This window comes from Epinephelus moara, chromosome 5 (assembly GCF_006386435.1).
Source record: "Epinephelus moara isolate mb chromosome 5, YSFRI_EMoa_1.0, whole genome shotgun sequence".
Classification (NCBI taxonomy): Eukaryota; Metazoa; Chordata; class Actinopteri; order Perciformes; family Serranidae; genus Epinephelus; species Epinephelus moara.
In genome coordinates, this window is record NC_065510.1 from 25,878,927 (window position 1) to 25,896,194 (window position 17,268).

Below are 17,268 nucleotides of genomic sequence, written 5' to 3' on the forward strand. Positions count from 1 at the left end.
CAGATACGCACGTGGCTGTTGGGACGATAATAGTGCATCTGTCTGTGGTAACTTCAGGAGAAAGACCGGGAGATAAGCTGGCAACAAGCTGGCAACAATATACAGAAGCATCTGTGCTTCTTTATTAATCCCCCTCTTCCATCCAAACTTTCGTTCTTATTGAATCTTGTGGCACTTTCTTCCTTTATATTTCTCTCCAGCTCACCCCCTTCCTCTCTACCTTCCCTCCTCTGCTTCTTTTATCTACTCCTCCCTTCTTTCCCTTTTTGATTTATAGGTCCTGAGTGTCCCCGTGTCTCTGTTTGTCCTGCCTCAGCCAGATACTATCAGTCTCTAATCTTTGTGTCCTCTGTCTAGACTCACCGTGGAAGGTCTACCTATCAGAGGTCGATCCCGTGGTGACCGAGGTATCAGTGGGCGGGCTCACACCTGCCAGGACCTATCAGTTCAGGCTTTGTGCCGTCAATCAAGTGGGCAGGGGCCAGTACAGCGCGGAGACGCAGAGGTAAGAGCAGGATGTGCTCATTCAAAGACACATTCAGTCCTCTTGCAGACATCTTGGACACACACTCACCACTACCAGCTTTATTTAACACATATTTCACAATATTTCTTGTGAAGCCACATTACTATTTCACTGATGTTTTCCAAAAAAGCATGAAACCATTTTTTTATGTAGAACATGCTGTGATGTGTGAGAAATAGAGTTTTTTTTCCTTTTCCTCACCCTGTTCCACCTCTGTGTAATAGACTTGGTCACACTGCCTTACGCAAACTGGGAATGAATAAACTGGAACCTTTCTACAGTCAAAAGGCATAGTGTTTACACACCCACACATTCTAATTTGTGTATCTAAGTGTGTGTGTGTGTGTGTGTGTGTGTGTGTGTGTGTGTGTGTGTGTGTGTGTGTGGAGCATGGATGGGACATGGGACTCAGAGTGTGGATGAAACAAGGATGGATCCTAACAAGGCGAGGACTAACAAAGCATCCCTTTTTTGTTTAGAATCCCATTTCCTTTGCATCACAAAGGAAATGGATTCATATTCATCACATCCATGTTGTAGATGTCTACGTGACGTGTGTGTGTATTTCCCTGCCAGTCTCCTTCCGTTGAGCTAAACAGCAAAAATGATGAAATTAACTCTTCTGCAAGGGTGTGTGTGTGGAGAAGGGAGAGTGTGATTTGGCCTGAAAAGTAAATAGATTGCTGTGCAGATGTTTTATGTTTGTATGTGTGTGTTTATCCCAAGAGAAAACTCTAATGGGGGTAATTACGATGCCTTAGCACTGATGGAACTGGATAGAGTGAGAGAGGGTTGGAAGAGGTGTGGCAGGCCTCTTAACAATTTTTCCCCTGCATACGCACATACACCAAATTTCTGACACTCACACACAATACAACAGATGTGGCCGTGCATCATAAAGTAGACACACACACACACACTCAAACACACACACACACACACACACACACACACAAACAAGGTTGTTTTTTTTTGGCTGAAGAGAGTGACCACAGCCACAAGCCAGTTGTGGTTCTGCCAAACAGACTCTCAATAACAACAGCAGCTATGAACACCACCATCACACATTCACACACCTCAGATTACAGCTTCCTTTCATTTTCCCCTTCTTCAGCTGTTTTTTGTTCTCCTGTATCTTTCTCTCTTTTCCTTTTTGTCAAAATCTTTCTCACTTATCCTCTTCAGCTTATTGTCCGTCATTACTCTTCTCCTCCCTGTTTCTTTCTTCTTCTAATTCATATACCAATGTTCGTGTCCAGCCCAGTCCACAATCCAAAGTTGGTTGTTGAAGGCACTGGAGAATAGGTTGCATTGATCCTGGCTAAATGAAAGACTGGCAGACAGGCAAGTCATCACTTTTCAGTGTATCAGAGCAGATGGATACGTCTCTTCTTCATCGTTTGTCTCATATGTAACCATGCACACTTTGCTTTTCATCTGCTGGACGTTTGCCTGGATAAGACACGCACATAAGCATGTCGCAGATGCCAGGCGCGCGCTGCACTTGACATGCAGGGAGAGTGAGGCGGAGGAAAATGTCCTGCAGAAGCTCAGAGCTCCAAATGAGAAGGATGACAAAATGCAGTAATGTGAGCAAAGTGAGGGAACAGGACGGAGAGTGAAGGAGAAGCTTGTAATATTGATGACCAAAAAAAGCCCTTATTAAAGTTTGAACTTACAGCTGCTTCTCTCTCTGCACTCTCCCATTTTGTTCTTGTCCTGATTAGGATCTTTATTATAACAATGTGAATTCATACTTTTTTTCTCTTTGCTCCCTATCATCACCCTGCCTCACTTCCTCTGACACAAGAGAGTGCACTGGGGCGTAAGGAAAAAGCATCCTTTAGATGGACATCTATGAAAAGTAAATGAATGAATGTGATCAAAGCTGAAAAACATTACTTCTAAATGCAGAAACTCTCTCGGAGAATCCAATTATACCATCTGGAGTGTCTCACACATGCACGCACACACACACACACACACACACACACACATTTGTTCATGCATGACCTACACTCACACCATCACCATCTTTAAAAAGGAAGCATTAAAAGAAGAAAGGCAGATTATGCATTAATGCCGTGAAGTCCGGGCGTCACCAGACGTTTAAAGCATCCGTCTCAATTTTCTTTGCCTTTGCTCTTGTTTTTAATTCCAGCTGTTCAGTCAGAATCAGAGCACATCAGACTTTAACACTGGAGGTGTGATAAAACACTCTCACATTTTCTTTTTTTAACACACACACACACACACACACACACACACACTAATAGACACTCAGTGTAAAAAATTAATGCTGTAGGAGCTTTGTGAGATTTAAAGATTTACAGGGGATTTGTCCTGTGCTTTCCAGCATCAATCTCGAATTATATATCTGTGTTTAACTGTGGCCGCAACTATGTTGACGGTGCCTATAGCATAGTGAGTGATTTATAACGATGGAGGGGAAACATAAAGGCAATTGCAGCGAAAAGGCTTTTACTGATAAAAGCTCTGCCAGATGAGGAAGAGCTCATTGTTTGTCCAGCAAAATGTCCGAGATTACAGGCAGTTTTCTTTAGCGTGCTCTTTTCTTTGCTGTCAACACACAGACACTGTATCTGGAAATACATAAAGGCATAGTCATTTCTCATGATCACAGCTCTTGCTGTGTCCCTGTATGCTGCGTAGCACCCATTAGTCGATACGTCTAAAGTGTAGGTAAAAACCTACAGCTTAGTCCTACATGTACCTGGGCAGATCCCACAGATACCAGAGATGTAAGAAGGGATAAACATGAATTTAGTAGATATGGAGGAGAAGTTGATCATTGTAGTTCAGGGCTACTCAACAGCATAGCAACAGCAGGCATAACCTGTCTCTGCACCCTTGGAAGTTGGCATAGAGCAGCACCCAGCGCCTGACCTCGCGTTTTTCCAGGCAATAAAAGACGCGGCATGTCTCTCGGTCCAAAAGCAGCTCTTTACAGCAGCTCTGTTGCTTCTAACTCACATGTTACTGAGCTAACCAATCAGAAACAAGGAGGACTTAGACTGAGGTGAATGTGAGGAACAACACAGGTGGAGATTCAGCAAATTATTTCCACGGTTCCTAGAAATCCTTGAAAGTTTGTGAATTAAGGGGAGGAAAATTAAGGCCTTGAACATTTTTTTTTTAAAAATAGATACAAATAGACATGAGTTATTGAAAGTGCTTGAAAACATATATTTTGGCATTGATAAAATTGAAGTTCTTTTGATATTGTCTGCCGGCACTGTAACACAGCACAATGAGAAGTGCCTGTCTCTCCTTTCAAATGCCTTTGAGCTTCTGTAAAGCCTGATAGTTCTCATTATAGAAATTCTCATTGTTGTAACAGTAGCGAACCTTGATCCGTGAATCAGACTTGGGCCCTTGAATTTGAAGGACCTCGAAAGTCTTTGAAGAGTCCTTGAAATTAAACCATAAACAATGAAGAGTTTACTAGACTGAATGAAATGGAAGATATAGTTCTTCTTACAGAGGAGAACAATATAGCTTCAGACCTCTACCTTGAACCCCACTTGTGTCAATGCAAAGACTTTTTATAAAAGTTGAATATAATATATTATATTTTATAAAAGCTAATACATTTTATTATGGTGATGTTTTTTATTATTCTATTGAGATGTATTAAATTAACCTAGAAGATAACAGGGTCATTCTTTGTTTCCTATCCAAATCCATGATGAAAATCTTACACTTTACTTACACGCACGGAGATCCAAAACGTAAAATTTTAGTAAATGCTAGTGTCAGCATGCTCACAATGAAAATGCTAACATGCTGACGTTAAACAGATATAATCTGTTTCATGTTCATCAGCATAGTTTATCGTGTAAGCATGCCGACATTTGCTAATGAATACTAAACACAAAGTACAGCTGAGGCTGATGGGGATTTCATTAGTTCTGCAGGTCATCAGTTTAGTCATGTTTAACTAAAGTATTGGACAAATTTTTAATTTTTGGACTGATGATAGAACTAAAGAAAATATTAATCAAATCAAATTTAACCTGAGGTAGAAGTGAATGTTTGTAACCAAGTTTCATGGTCGTAAATCTAATAGTATAGTTGTTGAGACATTTCACATTCAAAACTACAAATGTCAACCTCATGGTGTCGCGATAGGTAAAGTCAGCAGGATTACTCCTCTGGGGTCATACTTTTCTGAACAAAATTTCAAGGAAATCCATCTGAAAAGTTTTACAGATATTTCAGTCTCGACCGACTGACGTTGCCAACGATGCCGTTACAAACACCAAAACACAAAATGTTTGTTAGTACAATTTGTGGTGACAGGCTTCCTGCTCTGACACTTTCCAGGCAACATGTCTCCGGTAAGGTTATACTAGAGAAGACCACCTGAAAAACACTGAGATCCAGATTCTGCCGGAATATTGTTGTTTATTTTCCGCACCACAGAGGGTAATCAGCTGTGACTGGCACTTACATCCATCGATTACTCATTGTTTGTGAAAGCTCTAATCAGCCTTGAATTAGCTGAACCAATACACCGATGGACTTCTTGCTTTGATGCGGGGCCTCAATGCACCCCACGCACACACATTCACAGCTGTGATTGCAAGTATCATCTGCATTGTTTGTGTTAAAAGTGTGGCAATACATAAAGAAACATCAGAAGAGGAAGTACAGTAAATATGGTACCTTGAGCTACCTTGACAACACATTACAGCTAGCCGCTAGTGTCAGGGACAACTGTTTGATTCAGCGTTTTGTCTTCTTATTTTATATTTTTTACATGAGAATGAAATGTAATCGTATTCCTGCATTTTTGTTATTCTCTGCACACCCAACTGCAGCTGTAATGACAGAGCATCTAGTGTCACATTTGATTTGTTTTGAAGCCTTGTTTGAGGAATGCAGTGAGAAGTGACATTGACCGATCAGGTAATGTGACTACAAATGTATATTTTATTGAAATGACAAACATAAAACGCATATATAGAGTGTGCCTCAGCTGGTGTTCATCCATTGTGAGAATATGCACAAAGTTTCTCAGTTTCCCCGACAGAGTCTCTTTAGTGTGTCAGCCTCCTCCATTTGTGGAGCTTTCAGCCTCGGGCAAAACAGCACAACATTTAAAGCAGACAAGACTTAAAGTGTCAAACAAGAAGAAAATAAGCTCATCTATTTGGCTGCTTTTTCCCAATCATGTCGCATCTGGTTCCTCTCTCTCTCTTTATTCCTGTTGCCCTCTGCTCATTTCTCTCCATTTCCGACTCCTACTGGATCTAAATTTTACTATCCTGTTTGAATAGAGGCAGATTTAACATCCCGGTAACACCATTAAATTTAAGAGTCGGTGTGTATGTGGATTTAGTGAGAAAGCCGGTGGGCATTAAACTGTGGAGAATGACACAGATAGAAACTTTTACTAATTCCCACAGCATTGGGGCTCACAAAATAAATGCCCCCCCTTACACACACACACACACACACACACACTTTCACTCACACACTAGACAACATGTAAATCTCCTGCAGAAAAATGTCCTCTTTTCCTTAACAGCAAGGGACAGAGAAAGTGTGTCACACAGCATTCAGACAAAGTTTGTTTGGTTGCAGTGCATGTATGGATGTTGGTATGAATGTTTGTAAGTGTTTTGGGGTGGATGTGAAGTGGTGTATGAGTAGGTGGGCTGGGGCTTGTCTGTTCAATCTCTGGTGTGAAGTTGATGTCCTCATGCTGAACCCTCTGTATGAAATATTTACATGCAAATGGTTGGGAGGGAATTAAGGCAATTCACAAGGAGTTTCTGCTATCGAGTATAAGTGTGTCAGTGTGTATTGTGTGTGTTTTACTTGCAGTCAAACAGTGAATGGCCGCATCTGCTCAGTACTGTATGGGTGTGTGGGTGTTTGTGTGGCGTGAGTTTGTGTATGTGCGTTAATGTGCATCATCAATTTCAGTCAAAAGCAGTGGCATAGTTGAGGATTATATATACCCCATTTCCAGGCGGCTACACTAATGCCCATCTCATTCACACAAGGCCCATTAGCCTACGTGTGTGTGTATGTGTGTGTACATGTGTATGCCTGCAGCACCTGGTGCTGTCTGACAGTGCCTAACCTAATGGAAGTAAAGCACAGCTGTAAAACCACTGGCCTGTGCCATATATCCGCCTGCGTAAGTCTCCAGCTAACAGCTTTCACACCCTAACTTTCACACAAACACACACATATAGACGTGCACACACATTTATAGGCACATACAGATTCAGACACACAAATACAGAGAGCCATACCACAGCTAATGGCTCAATAGCTCACAGAGAATCATTCAGGGAGACACGGGGCACAGAGGGGAAGTGAGGGGGGGTGTTGGAGGGATGTAAATCTCCAGACATAATCCATGGAAGGGAAAAGACCATCGGATGTAGCAGTCTGTCTTAAGCTGAGAGAAATTTGTTTGGTGTGTTTATATGTGTGTGTGAGTGTGTGTGTGAGCACATATGGCTCTGATTACGTTAGCTGAGCTGCTTACAGTAAAGCCAGAGGCTGACCAGCTCAGCCCGTGTGCTTTACCAACCATGAGAGGGCCGGGAGCTTTAATCACGGGTGGGGCATGAAGGGGAGGGGAGGGGGGGATACAGCGTGGAAGAGGAGGGAGAAGGAGATGAGTAAAAGATAGAAGGATGAAATAATTGAGGCCAAAGGACATGATGGATGAAAGGTGAAAGTTTGCAGTTGTGAGGCAGGAAAAATGGAGACGGGGATCAAAGTGTCGAAGGAAAGATGGGAAAAGGGTTTTAAGAGACAGAAGAGAGTTGAAGAGGGCAGAGGGAGCGAGGGATCACACTGTCTCAGTGGAAATAAAAAGACGAGCTCTTTGCTCATTCTCAACTAATAGTGATTAACTATCCATTGCTGTCATACTGTATAGCTGGTCTGCTGAGGATATTGTGATAGGCTGAAATAGGAACTGCCCTTAGACAGATTGCTGGTGTATAAATGGGACATTGGAACGAAAGCCTCAAGTTAAAAGGACAGAATATTAGCAGTAATCTGCAATATACAGACAGTAAATGCCTGTTTGTTGTTCTAAGCTGCCAGTGAATAAAACACAGCTGTGTCTCAACGTATACCGAGTTCATGAACGCTTTTTACATTTGTTGTTTTAAACACCCAGTGTCAGCTCGATCATTCCCAGGAGAAATCCTCTGGCGCACTGGAAGTGATGCGTTAAACGTTTCCATCAGCAGCGGCGGTGGTTTGTTAGAAATAAATGAACACTATAGCCAGAGATGAAAAGCAAATGTATTAAATGAAATTGCAAGATGCACATGGAGAACGAGGGATGAGAGAGATGAGCCCAAAATTCAACTAGAATTCATCAGAGCTGCTTAAGCTGTGAGATGATTCTCTGTAATAAGTTGCAACTACGTCTCGTGTATCTCCAGTGACAAACATGATCATGTGTTTGCCGACAGTCTGACCCCCAGAATAGAAAAGATGAAGATGCCTGGGAAAGAGAGTTGCTATGAAATTCCTTTTTAGCCTGCTAACCTAACACACTGCTCCTGTGCAGACTGTCCATATAAGTGATATGTGGGGACCCCAGATGAAAATGTGCCTACACTTCTTCAGCAATACTGATATTCTCATTACAGGACGCCTAATAAACCTAATCTAAGTCATTTGTCTCTCTTGCCTTCTCTCTTTCTTTCTTTGTGTGTTAGATTGATGCTGAGGGAGGAGGCACCCAGCGCGCCTCCAAAGAATATTGTTGCTAGTGGGCGGACAAATCAGTCCATCATGGTCCAGTGGCAGCCTCCGCCAGAACCCCAGCTCAACGGAGTCCTTCGAGGATATGTGCTCAGGTATTAACACAGAAACATACACACCTACATATTTGGCACTGCCATTGGCAAGAAAAGTGAAGAAAAGTCTTCAATCAGACTCTTTCAGGACTGTGGGAGCTCTGCATTGTGTGGAATTTTACAAAATCCCACACAGACTACAAGTATTACAGTTGAAATGAACTCCTTTACAGAAACATTTAGTAAAGTGATTGATAAGTTGAACTCCAGAAAGTTAACTGGGAACAGTTTTAAAAATGGGCTCCTCAGTAAAAGGGATGCTTTGCCGATTTTCAAACAGCTTTGTATTATAACAGTGTGGGTAGTATGTGTAAATGAACTGTGGTAAACTTCCCTTTATTTTACTAGCGCCCAGATCTCCCTGCTCATCTCTCAGCCCCCAATCAGATTTTCACTGGCTCCAGGGTTGTTGCTTAAACTACAGATTGTACTTTTGCATTTTCATATACAGAAACAAAGAGTATGTAAGCAGATTGAGAGCAAGACCTGCCCTCCCTCTCTCATGTGAAAAAGAGGTGGACGCCATACTGTTTCCTGTATTGTGAAAACAAAGGCAAAACATACTGAGATAAAACGATAAAACCAAGCAGTGCCCATCAAATATGAACCAAAATTCTGTTACTGCATTGCCTATTTCTCACCTCAAATGTTTTCAGAAATTTATTTAAGCTTACTGTCATTCCAGACAGTTTGTTACAGCCAAACTCGCATTACGACACCTACCAGTAGAAGTGTTTATTGGTCCAGTGTGGCAAAATGCATTCTGGTAGTTGTCAGTTTTCTACTTCTTGAGCAAAAACAAATGCCACAGCCATTTTTCTCCATTTTGTCAGGTCATAAGGCAACAATTTCAAAAGTATTTCTGTCTCTCTGCTGCATAGACAACCTAGTTTTATGAAGCAGTGAAATACTTCTTTAAGTAATTCTTCAAGGAAAAATGCCAAAAACTCACAAGTGCTGGCTTCTCAAATGTGATGATTTGTTTCATTTGTTCGTTTTTTCCCACCAAGAATGTTTAAAAGTCTTGTGTAATTTGGACTTTAACTGTTAGACAGACCAAACAAGTAATTTCACATGATCACCTTGGAATCCAGAATAATGTGACAGGCATTGTTCACTATTATCTGACATTTTAAAGACTAAACTGCTGTAAAAATGACTGTCTGATAACTCAGAGGATTATAAGTTGCAGCCTCAGTTCAGAGAAAACCAATGAAAATGTATATTTTGCGTTAATGATCAAGTGCAGGGACACTCAACTTGCTTTGCCTCGGGACCAGTTTTGCAAAAACAAGAGGCCACGGGGCCAATTAATAAAGAAACATTAATAATTATATAACGGATTAGCCTGGATGTCTGTCAGGGGAGCTTCCTCTGACACTTTCTTCATAAACAAGCTTTATTTTGATGTTTTTTAATGCACTTTGGCGCCTTCTTTACATACAAAGTACAAAAAAATGTGACTCAAATTACTTTCATTGTGAATTAGAAAATTGTTAGCGGGCCACCCAGCACCCTATTGTGTGCCAGATTCGGCCCACAAGCCATTAGTTGGGTGTCACTGGCAGTGAGGTTGCAGAACTGAAACTTCTCCTGTGTGCCAAGCATGGAGGAAAACTACAGTGGCCAACACGAAAATGCAAATGGCCCCAACAAGAGCCAGTGTTAGGTTTGTTCATTCTGGGCTACTGTAGAACAACTTGGCGGACTCCATGGAGGATATAAATGGATATAATTGTTGTTTTCAGGTGACTATAAATCAATGAAAACATAGTTATGAATATTAAATACCATATCTGCCAATAAATGCCCCTAAATGCCCTACACACTGAACATTTAACAAAATATAAAGATGTATGTCTACATTTTTGTGTGTCTCCCTCTGTATCAAAAACATAAGCACACATACATTCACACGCACACACACACAAGTGCTCTTTACAGATGCTCTGGCTGCCCTTGGTCTGCCGTCCTTCACTTTGATGTCTACCTAAAGTGTGACACACTGGGTATAATCAAACTGTCATCAGCTGCCTTACATGAATTTGCATATAATTGCAGTAGAAGTTATTGGGTCTTTATCCTCGTTCAGTGCGCTATCTGCCTCCACTTCAGAAATCAGCTGAAAATAGAACTGCACACTCATACATACAGTGTTTTATAGGACAGAGCTTCTACCTCCTCCTGCCCTCCTCCCCTTTGGATTCTCCTTTCTCCTGGTTGTATCAGCTGGCACATCCTCACTCTCTTTCTCCCACGTTCTCACACCATTTCTTCTCCATCACCCCCCCCCCCCCCCTCCTCCTTCTCCTCCTTCTCCTCCCCCCCACCCCCCAGTGTGAGTGTCAGTGTGTCAGGTGGAGAGAGAGGAGAAAGGGGTTAAAGAGGTTATCTCCTCTCCACTACAGAGATCCCCTGTCAGCCTCCGGCGCCCCCTCGCTTTGTGTATCTGTGTTTGTGTGCATGAGTGTGTTCCTGCGTTGTGTGTATACAGTGTGCATGTGTGATAGAGCGCTGACTCAGCCGGTGAAATGTTGAAATATCCTGTTGCACTGAATAGGCTCCATATTAAAACGCTGACATGTGGATTATTACTCCATTCAGCTCCATCAGATATGTACAATACCTAAGCGGTATTACACCTCCTGTCTCGTCGGGTCATATATCCTTTTAAGTGGACATTTATATCACATGTAGTAAAGCGCAGGCCTTGAAGGTGCACTATTCAGAGATGTCTGCCAGGCATTAAAGGTTTTTATTCTTTAGGGATTCTGACGTGATTCAAGCGACTTTTCAACAATAAAAATCTTTCAGAATAGTTTCTCCATCTCTTGGAAGGCCAAAACAAGTGATGCTGTGTTAAAGTGATATTTTTGTTTATTTTAAAATGTGTATTCAGGCATTCACATTCTGAACACAATGATGTCTTAAGTATTTCCAGCTTGGGGTTTATTTCTGTGCGCCCATCTGGTTTTTAATGTTAATTCATTACATGATTTCGTCTGTTTAGAATCAGGTTTACTGCCATTAGGGCTGCAACTAACAATTATTTTCACTGTTGATTAATCTGTCAACTATATTCTTGATTAAATGATTAGATAAATGGCCTATTAAAAGGTGAAAATGTTGATCAGTGTTTCCCGAAGCTTAAGAGGACGTCCTCAAGTGTCTTGTTTTATATTCAACACAAAGATATTCAGTTTACTGTCATAGCGGAGTAAAGAAACAAGAAAATATTCACATGTAAGAAGCTGGAATCACAGAATTTTAAGGTTTTTCCTTTAAAAAAATTACTCCAACTGAATGATTGATTATCAAATGAGTTGGTGATTAATTTAATAGCTGACAACTAATCGATTGATTAATCATTGCAGCTGTAATTGCCTAGTACGTTTTTGCAAACAAGTAATTTACCATGGTATTTTGATACGTAACAATAAACAAAGAGAAAATAATGTTAAAAAAACAAGGTCAAAACGAAGAGGATGTAATGTGCAAAATATTGATCAAGGAATATCGAGAAATATTTGCAATGTCCAGAGATAATAGATGTGTGTTAATGTAACACATCAAGTCAGTTGTGAGGACCTAACGTTAATGTGATATGTAGTGTCCCTGGGGTGGGACAAGAGTTAGTGGAGGTGCCTGGCCTTGTTGACAAAGACAGCAGCTACAGTCAGGATGAAGCTATTCTTTTGGCCTTAGGTCTCAGTCTTGATGGACTGCAGCCTTCTGCCAGAGGGAAGTGTTTAAAGAAGGTTTTTAAGACACATATAGACATATTGGAGCAATTCTGGATTTATTTTTTCACTCAAGGACACTTAAAATGTGAGAAGGAAGAGGGATTAAATCTCCCCCTACAATTAACGGCCCTCTTCTACCATAGACGTCATATACATAGATTTGTGTGTGTATTTTGACATATGCCTATTGTCATGGAAAAAATATCAATTATGAAACCATGTGAATGTCAGCATAACATAAATAAGAGTTATTATTGTAAGAATGTGGGATTCATCCATGGTCATGGTTTGGTATTTTAAAAGGCCTCAGAGTTCTTCACTGTCTGTGTGCAGGCATGTAAGGTGGTTTTAGGGTGTCTGAGGGTTAAGGTACTGTACGATTAGGACATTGTAAATGTTCAGACTCCTGTGATTAACAGACTGGGCCAAGGTTTACACAAAATTCTTTTAATTTCTCTTAGGTGGCGTGATTAAAAGTGCTTATTTATGACATGTAAAAAGCTGTATAAGGCTGAATGATTGTTCTGTTAACTGTGAATTTCTTGGTATGTCTCTGTCCATACACACGTGCTGTACCAAGAGCTTTTCGGATGCAATCCGTGTTGAAATTAAACCTATATATTCAAGTAAGAACAACAAAATGAAGACTGAAGAGAGTACAAGTTTTTCTACATCACCTCTCTCTTGCTTACCTTCCTCAATTGTTTAGCTGTAAACCAACATATTCACAACTGTGTGTGTGTTTCTGTTTGTGTTTGTGTAGGTACCGTCTGGCAGGGCTGCCAGGGGACTACCAGGAGAAGAACATTAGCAGCCCAGAGACCAACTACTGTCTGCTGAAAGATCTGATCATCTGGACACAATACCAGATCCAGGTGGCTGCCTTCACCGGAGCCGGCCTGGGCGTCTACAGCAGCCCTGTCACCGAGTACACTCTGCAGGGAGGTGAGTTAAGACACACACACATTTTTATTTCTCCTTCTTGAGGACAAAACAAATGTACCAAGACATTTTGAGACATTATGTCCATGCACACACATATATCACTGAATTTAAAATATTCTGGCATAAACATGTAAGTAGCATAACCTTTCAGTGTGCATTAATTAGCTGCCTTACCTTGAGTTCTTAAATCCTGGACTAAAAAGACTTCACATCTTGATAATCCCACATTACACCCACATGTCCCCACTTAGTTATTGTATTGCACAGGAGGCAAATGTGTATGAGACAAAGCTGGAGTGTTTTGAAATGTTTTCTGATGGTAAAATGAAGTCTATACTGTAAATGGATTTATAGATGATTAGTTGATTAAAATTTCAGATGAGACAGCAATAATTTCCCATACACTTGTCCAGTAAGTTGCTGTTTTACAGATCTTTAAGTCAACTGGTTAGTCCTTGGTGTCACCCATTAGGGTGCATTTTACTTCTCCCTGTTTCTTATCCAAGTAAGATGCAAGACCCCTGTATCCAGATTAGGTGGTTGTACATAGTATATAATAGGGAGAGCATTATTTCATGGAGTCGTGAGCTCCAGTAACAGACTTAAGCTGTAGATGGAAATGACAGGATGTTGCTGGTAATTGATGTGTGTTCTTGAGATCTTTTAATGATCTTAGGCCGTTATTATTAATGATGTAAAAGAGAATACAATTAACAAGTATGGAGGCCATAGGTTTCCTACCTAAACCAACTACTGAGTTTGTCATCTCTCACACTTTTGCACTCATGGAAAACGTTTGTTTTACCTGCCCAGATATCTGGATGTAGTTGTGTGGATGTATACATCTCTAAAAAACATTTATAGTATACTATAGAAGCAGCAGTGGGCTGTAAAAAAGCCTTGGTTCCACCAAGCAGTCCGGTTCAGTGCAGTTTGTCACACATTAGACACACAACACTTATTTTTTTATTTCCATAGTGAAACATTGTGGATGGTTCCAATAGAGCTGATCCATACTGTATCGTTCCTCACCCCTCTGTTGAGGTAGCTAGCACACTGAGATACTAAAAGGTGGAGCTAGAAACACGGAAGTCCATTGATTAGTCAAGAGAAAATCGACACTCCTACTTTGACTATAGTGGACTGTAACCGATGTTGATTTTGACAACTTGTAGGGAGTTATCTTTTCTTGCATGTTACTTAATGCAGTATGACATTTTGACCATTCTGTTTGTTTTTATTGTCTCTTTGATTACATACACTTAAGTGGCAATTGGATCTTCAAGCATTTTAAGAATTTATGCAACTTTAAACAGGATTATGGGAACAGATATATTCTATTTCCTTACTCTGAGAAAAAATGTCATTGCGGTGCAGTCCAGCAGTGCTACATCCCCGCTCTTGCTCGACAAGGACTTGATGCAACCCGCTATTTTTAAAAATCCCATCGAGAGAGACTCTCACTCCAGCCTGTCCCTTTTTGTTCTGAAAATGTTGGCATGCCAACCCCATACCATGCACAATAAACAAGGTGCAGACGTTCCTCTGCATGACCAGTGAAAAGGAAATACAGCAAGAGATGGATGGAGCACTGAGTAACAACAGCCTGGCCTACATTTAAGAGTACTGTATGCAGTGGAGACGCTAAACAGATCTGGGTTTTTAGGTACATTTCCATACGGGTTGTGTATGATTCTAAAAGTACAATGCCCAAAGTTTTTGGTGGAAATGCGGTTAAAGTGAGAAGGTAGACAATCCTCCTCCTAGTTTTACTTTTTTGGGTATTGATCAAACAGCTGAGTTCCCATTTACAGGCAGCAGTTCCTCCGCAGGCTGGTTGGCTTCACTCTCAGTGATAGGATGAGGAACTGAGCCTTGAGAGGATCCAGTTGATGCAGCTCTGACTTGTGTTAAAGTTGCCCCTGAGGCATCCCCTCAAAGGCATATCAGCTTCAGCCGACTGGGAGATGGGCCCTGGGGGTGACCCAGGACATGCTGGAGGGACTGTACCTCCCATCTGGCCCAGGAGCACCTTGGGGTGCTGCGGGATGAGCTGGAGGAAGTTCTTAGGGAAAGAGTGTCTGTACTGGTCTATAAATATATTATATGATACGTAATCGTGGGTTTATTGTAATAAACATGGCTGCACACAGGACCACACTTTTAAGTCTGTCAAACATAAATCCATGCGGATGTAGTGAGGGACAGAAGGATGTAAGTGAAGACATTAAAGGAAGACGGGGGGAAGTGGTTGTGGGGGTAAATCTTCTTTAAACACGTGCTCTTCCTGACTTTTATTCCAACAATATATTATCATTATTAAAGATGGCTGAGCCACACACACACACACACACACACACACACACACGCACACGCACATAAAACTCATAGTCATTATTACAAGAGTTCAGGACAGGTTTATAGACTCGGGAGAGGGAGTTGGGCTCATTAATTATTCTAATGTGGTTTAATGGGAGTGGCTGCAATGGATTGGACATTTTCTCTCTATCACTATCTCTGAGAGGATGTGGTTGAACTCAGTGTTAGACTGTGATAACACTGCTCTTCTTCCGCTCTCTCATACATACGCGCATACTAAGATTCCCCCAGAGGACAGAGTTTAGTGTTTTATCTGTAGCTGTGAGCTGCAAGGGGTTAGAAGCTGATCCCAGGAGTGCAGTCAGCATGGTGATGAGGGGGTGGGGGGCATCTTTAACATCAATTTATCTTCCGTCTCCCACTCTGTCTTCACATCCTTTGGCTCTCTTTCTCTCTCGCTATCTCTTTCTTTCCATTTTCACTGGTTTTTGTTCTGTATATTCTCTGTGTGTCTGTGTGTCGTCTGGCCTCTTTGGCTCAAACATAAGTTGTAAAGGGCATTCCCATCATGCAACAGTGCATTATCACTCGATGGCTCTCTAGCATCAGCATAAACCCCTTACAGTGTAATCACCATAACATGCCCACGGACACACAAACTGCACTGTATGTAAAAGCACAAACACATACACACACACACACACACACACATTTCCCAGTCATGCTCCTACGCTTCTCTTGCTGGCTTTAATATTATTATGGGTCCTATTTCTCTCGCTGACCTGCCCGCCTGATAGCTTGTAAAGATTCACATGTAGAGACATATTCATACACTGACATAAAGGAAGAATTAGCAGGAGAGACAGTGGACCCAAAGTAAATCTGTGTCTGTCTTGTGTGAGCTGAACACGACATGTTCAGCCCTTGTTTTACCTTCCACCAGCCTCCTTCTTAAAAAAAATGAAACAAGTATCCTACATTTCAAAGGAAAATCACTATAATAATACACAGTATATTCTACAATCTCTTATATCTCTCAGCACTCTGTCTTCTCTGTCTCACTCTCTGGTGGATGATGAATGCCCTCACCAAGTTTATGCACAGTTCAAGCAGACTTATTGCTATTCTGCTATTTACGATATAAATTATTGCTGTTCTGCTTTAGTTTGACTGCAAAATTCTTATTATTAAACTTTTTATTGTTGAATCTTTGAACTCAGATTTGAATTTGAACACAGAAAAAACAGAGCGTCCTAGTTTGTTACTGATTGTTAGTAACTTGGATGTGTGGATGTTTTTTTTTCTGTACAGCAAAGTATAAGTATTGTATCCAAGTAATGCTGGAGCACCACAGTTTTAAAGTAAATGAGCAAATGAATGCTTTTCTCATGGATACAATAGTTCTGTGTATATGAACTAAAGGGGCACTCCACTGATAAAGCACATGAAGCTCAGTTCACCAGTCACGAGGAGTACTACTGAATGCAAGCCGTGATCATAGTTGTAATGCATAGTTTCTGCTGTGGATTAGAGAGAAAATTACAGAGTGTGAAAAAATAACCCTGATGATGTCATCTGGGTTATTTCAGCTTCAGCTTGGGACTTAACATTTTCAAGAGAAAACCTACATTACAAAGAGGAGGTGTGGGGTTTGAAAGAAGTGATGCAGGGATGCCATTTTTTGTAGGCTGATCTGGAAGTTAGCATCACTTTGGTTCCCTTGGGAAAGCAAAACTTTATCATACAGCGACACCCATTCTATGATTTTTGATCCATAAAATCAGTCACTTAACTTTAATGTTACGACAACGTGGCTTTGAAGCCGTGCTCGTTGTGATGACCCTCTGTAGTCTCATTTAGCTACTTGTTA

At 41.1% G+C, this 17,268-nt stretch overlaps 1 protein-coding gene across 1 annotated transcript in view; it reads left to right on the forward strand.

The window, feature by feature from the left end:
• The window catches only part of LOC126390765 (protein sidekick-1-like), a 266,873-nt gene that overhangs the window by 182,765 nt on the left and 66,840 nt on the right, over positions 1–17,268 (forward strand). The window contains exons 16-18 of the mRNA XM_050045212.1: positions 358–505; positions 8,251–8,391; positions 12,898–13,079. Of these exons, the coding sequence (XP_049901169.1) occupies positions 358–505; positions 8,251–8,391; positions 12,898–13,079 (471 nt within the window). The remainder of the gene's footprint in view (positions 1–357; positions 506–8,250; positions 8,392–12,897; positions 13,080–17,268) is intronic.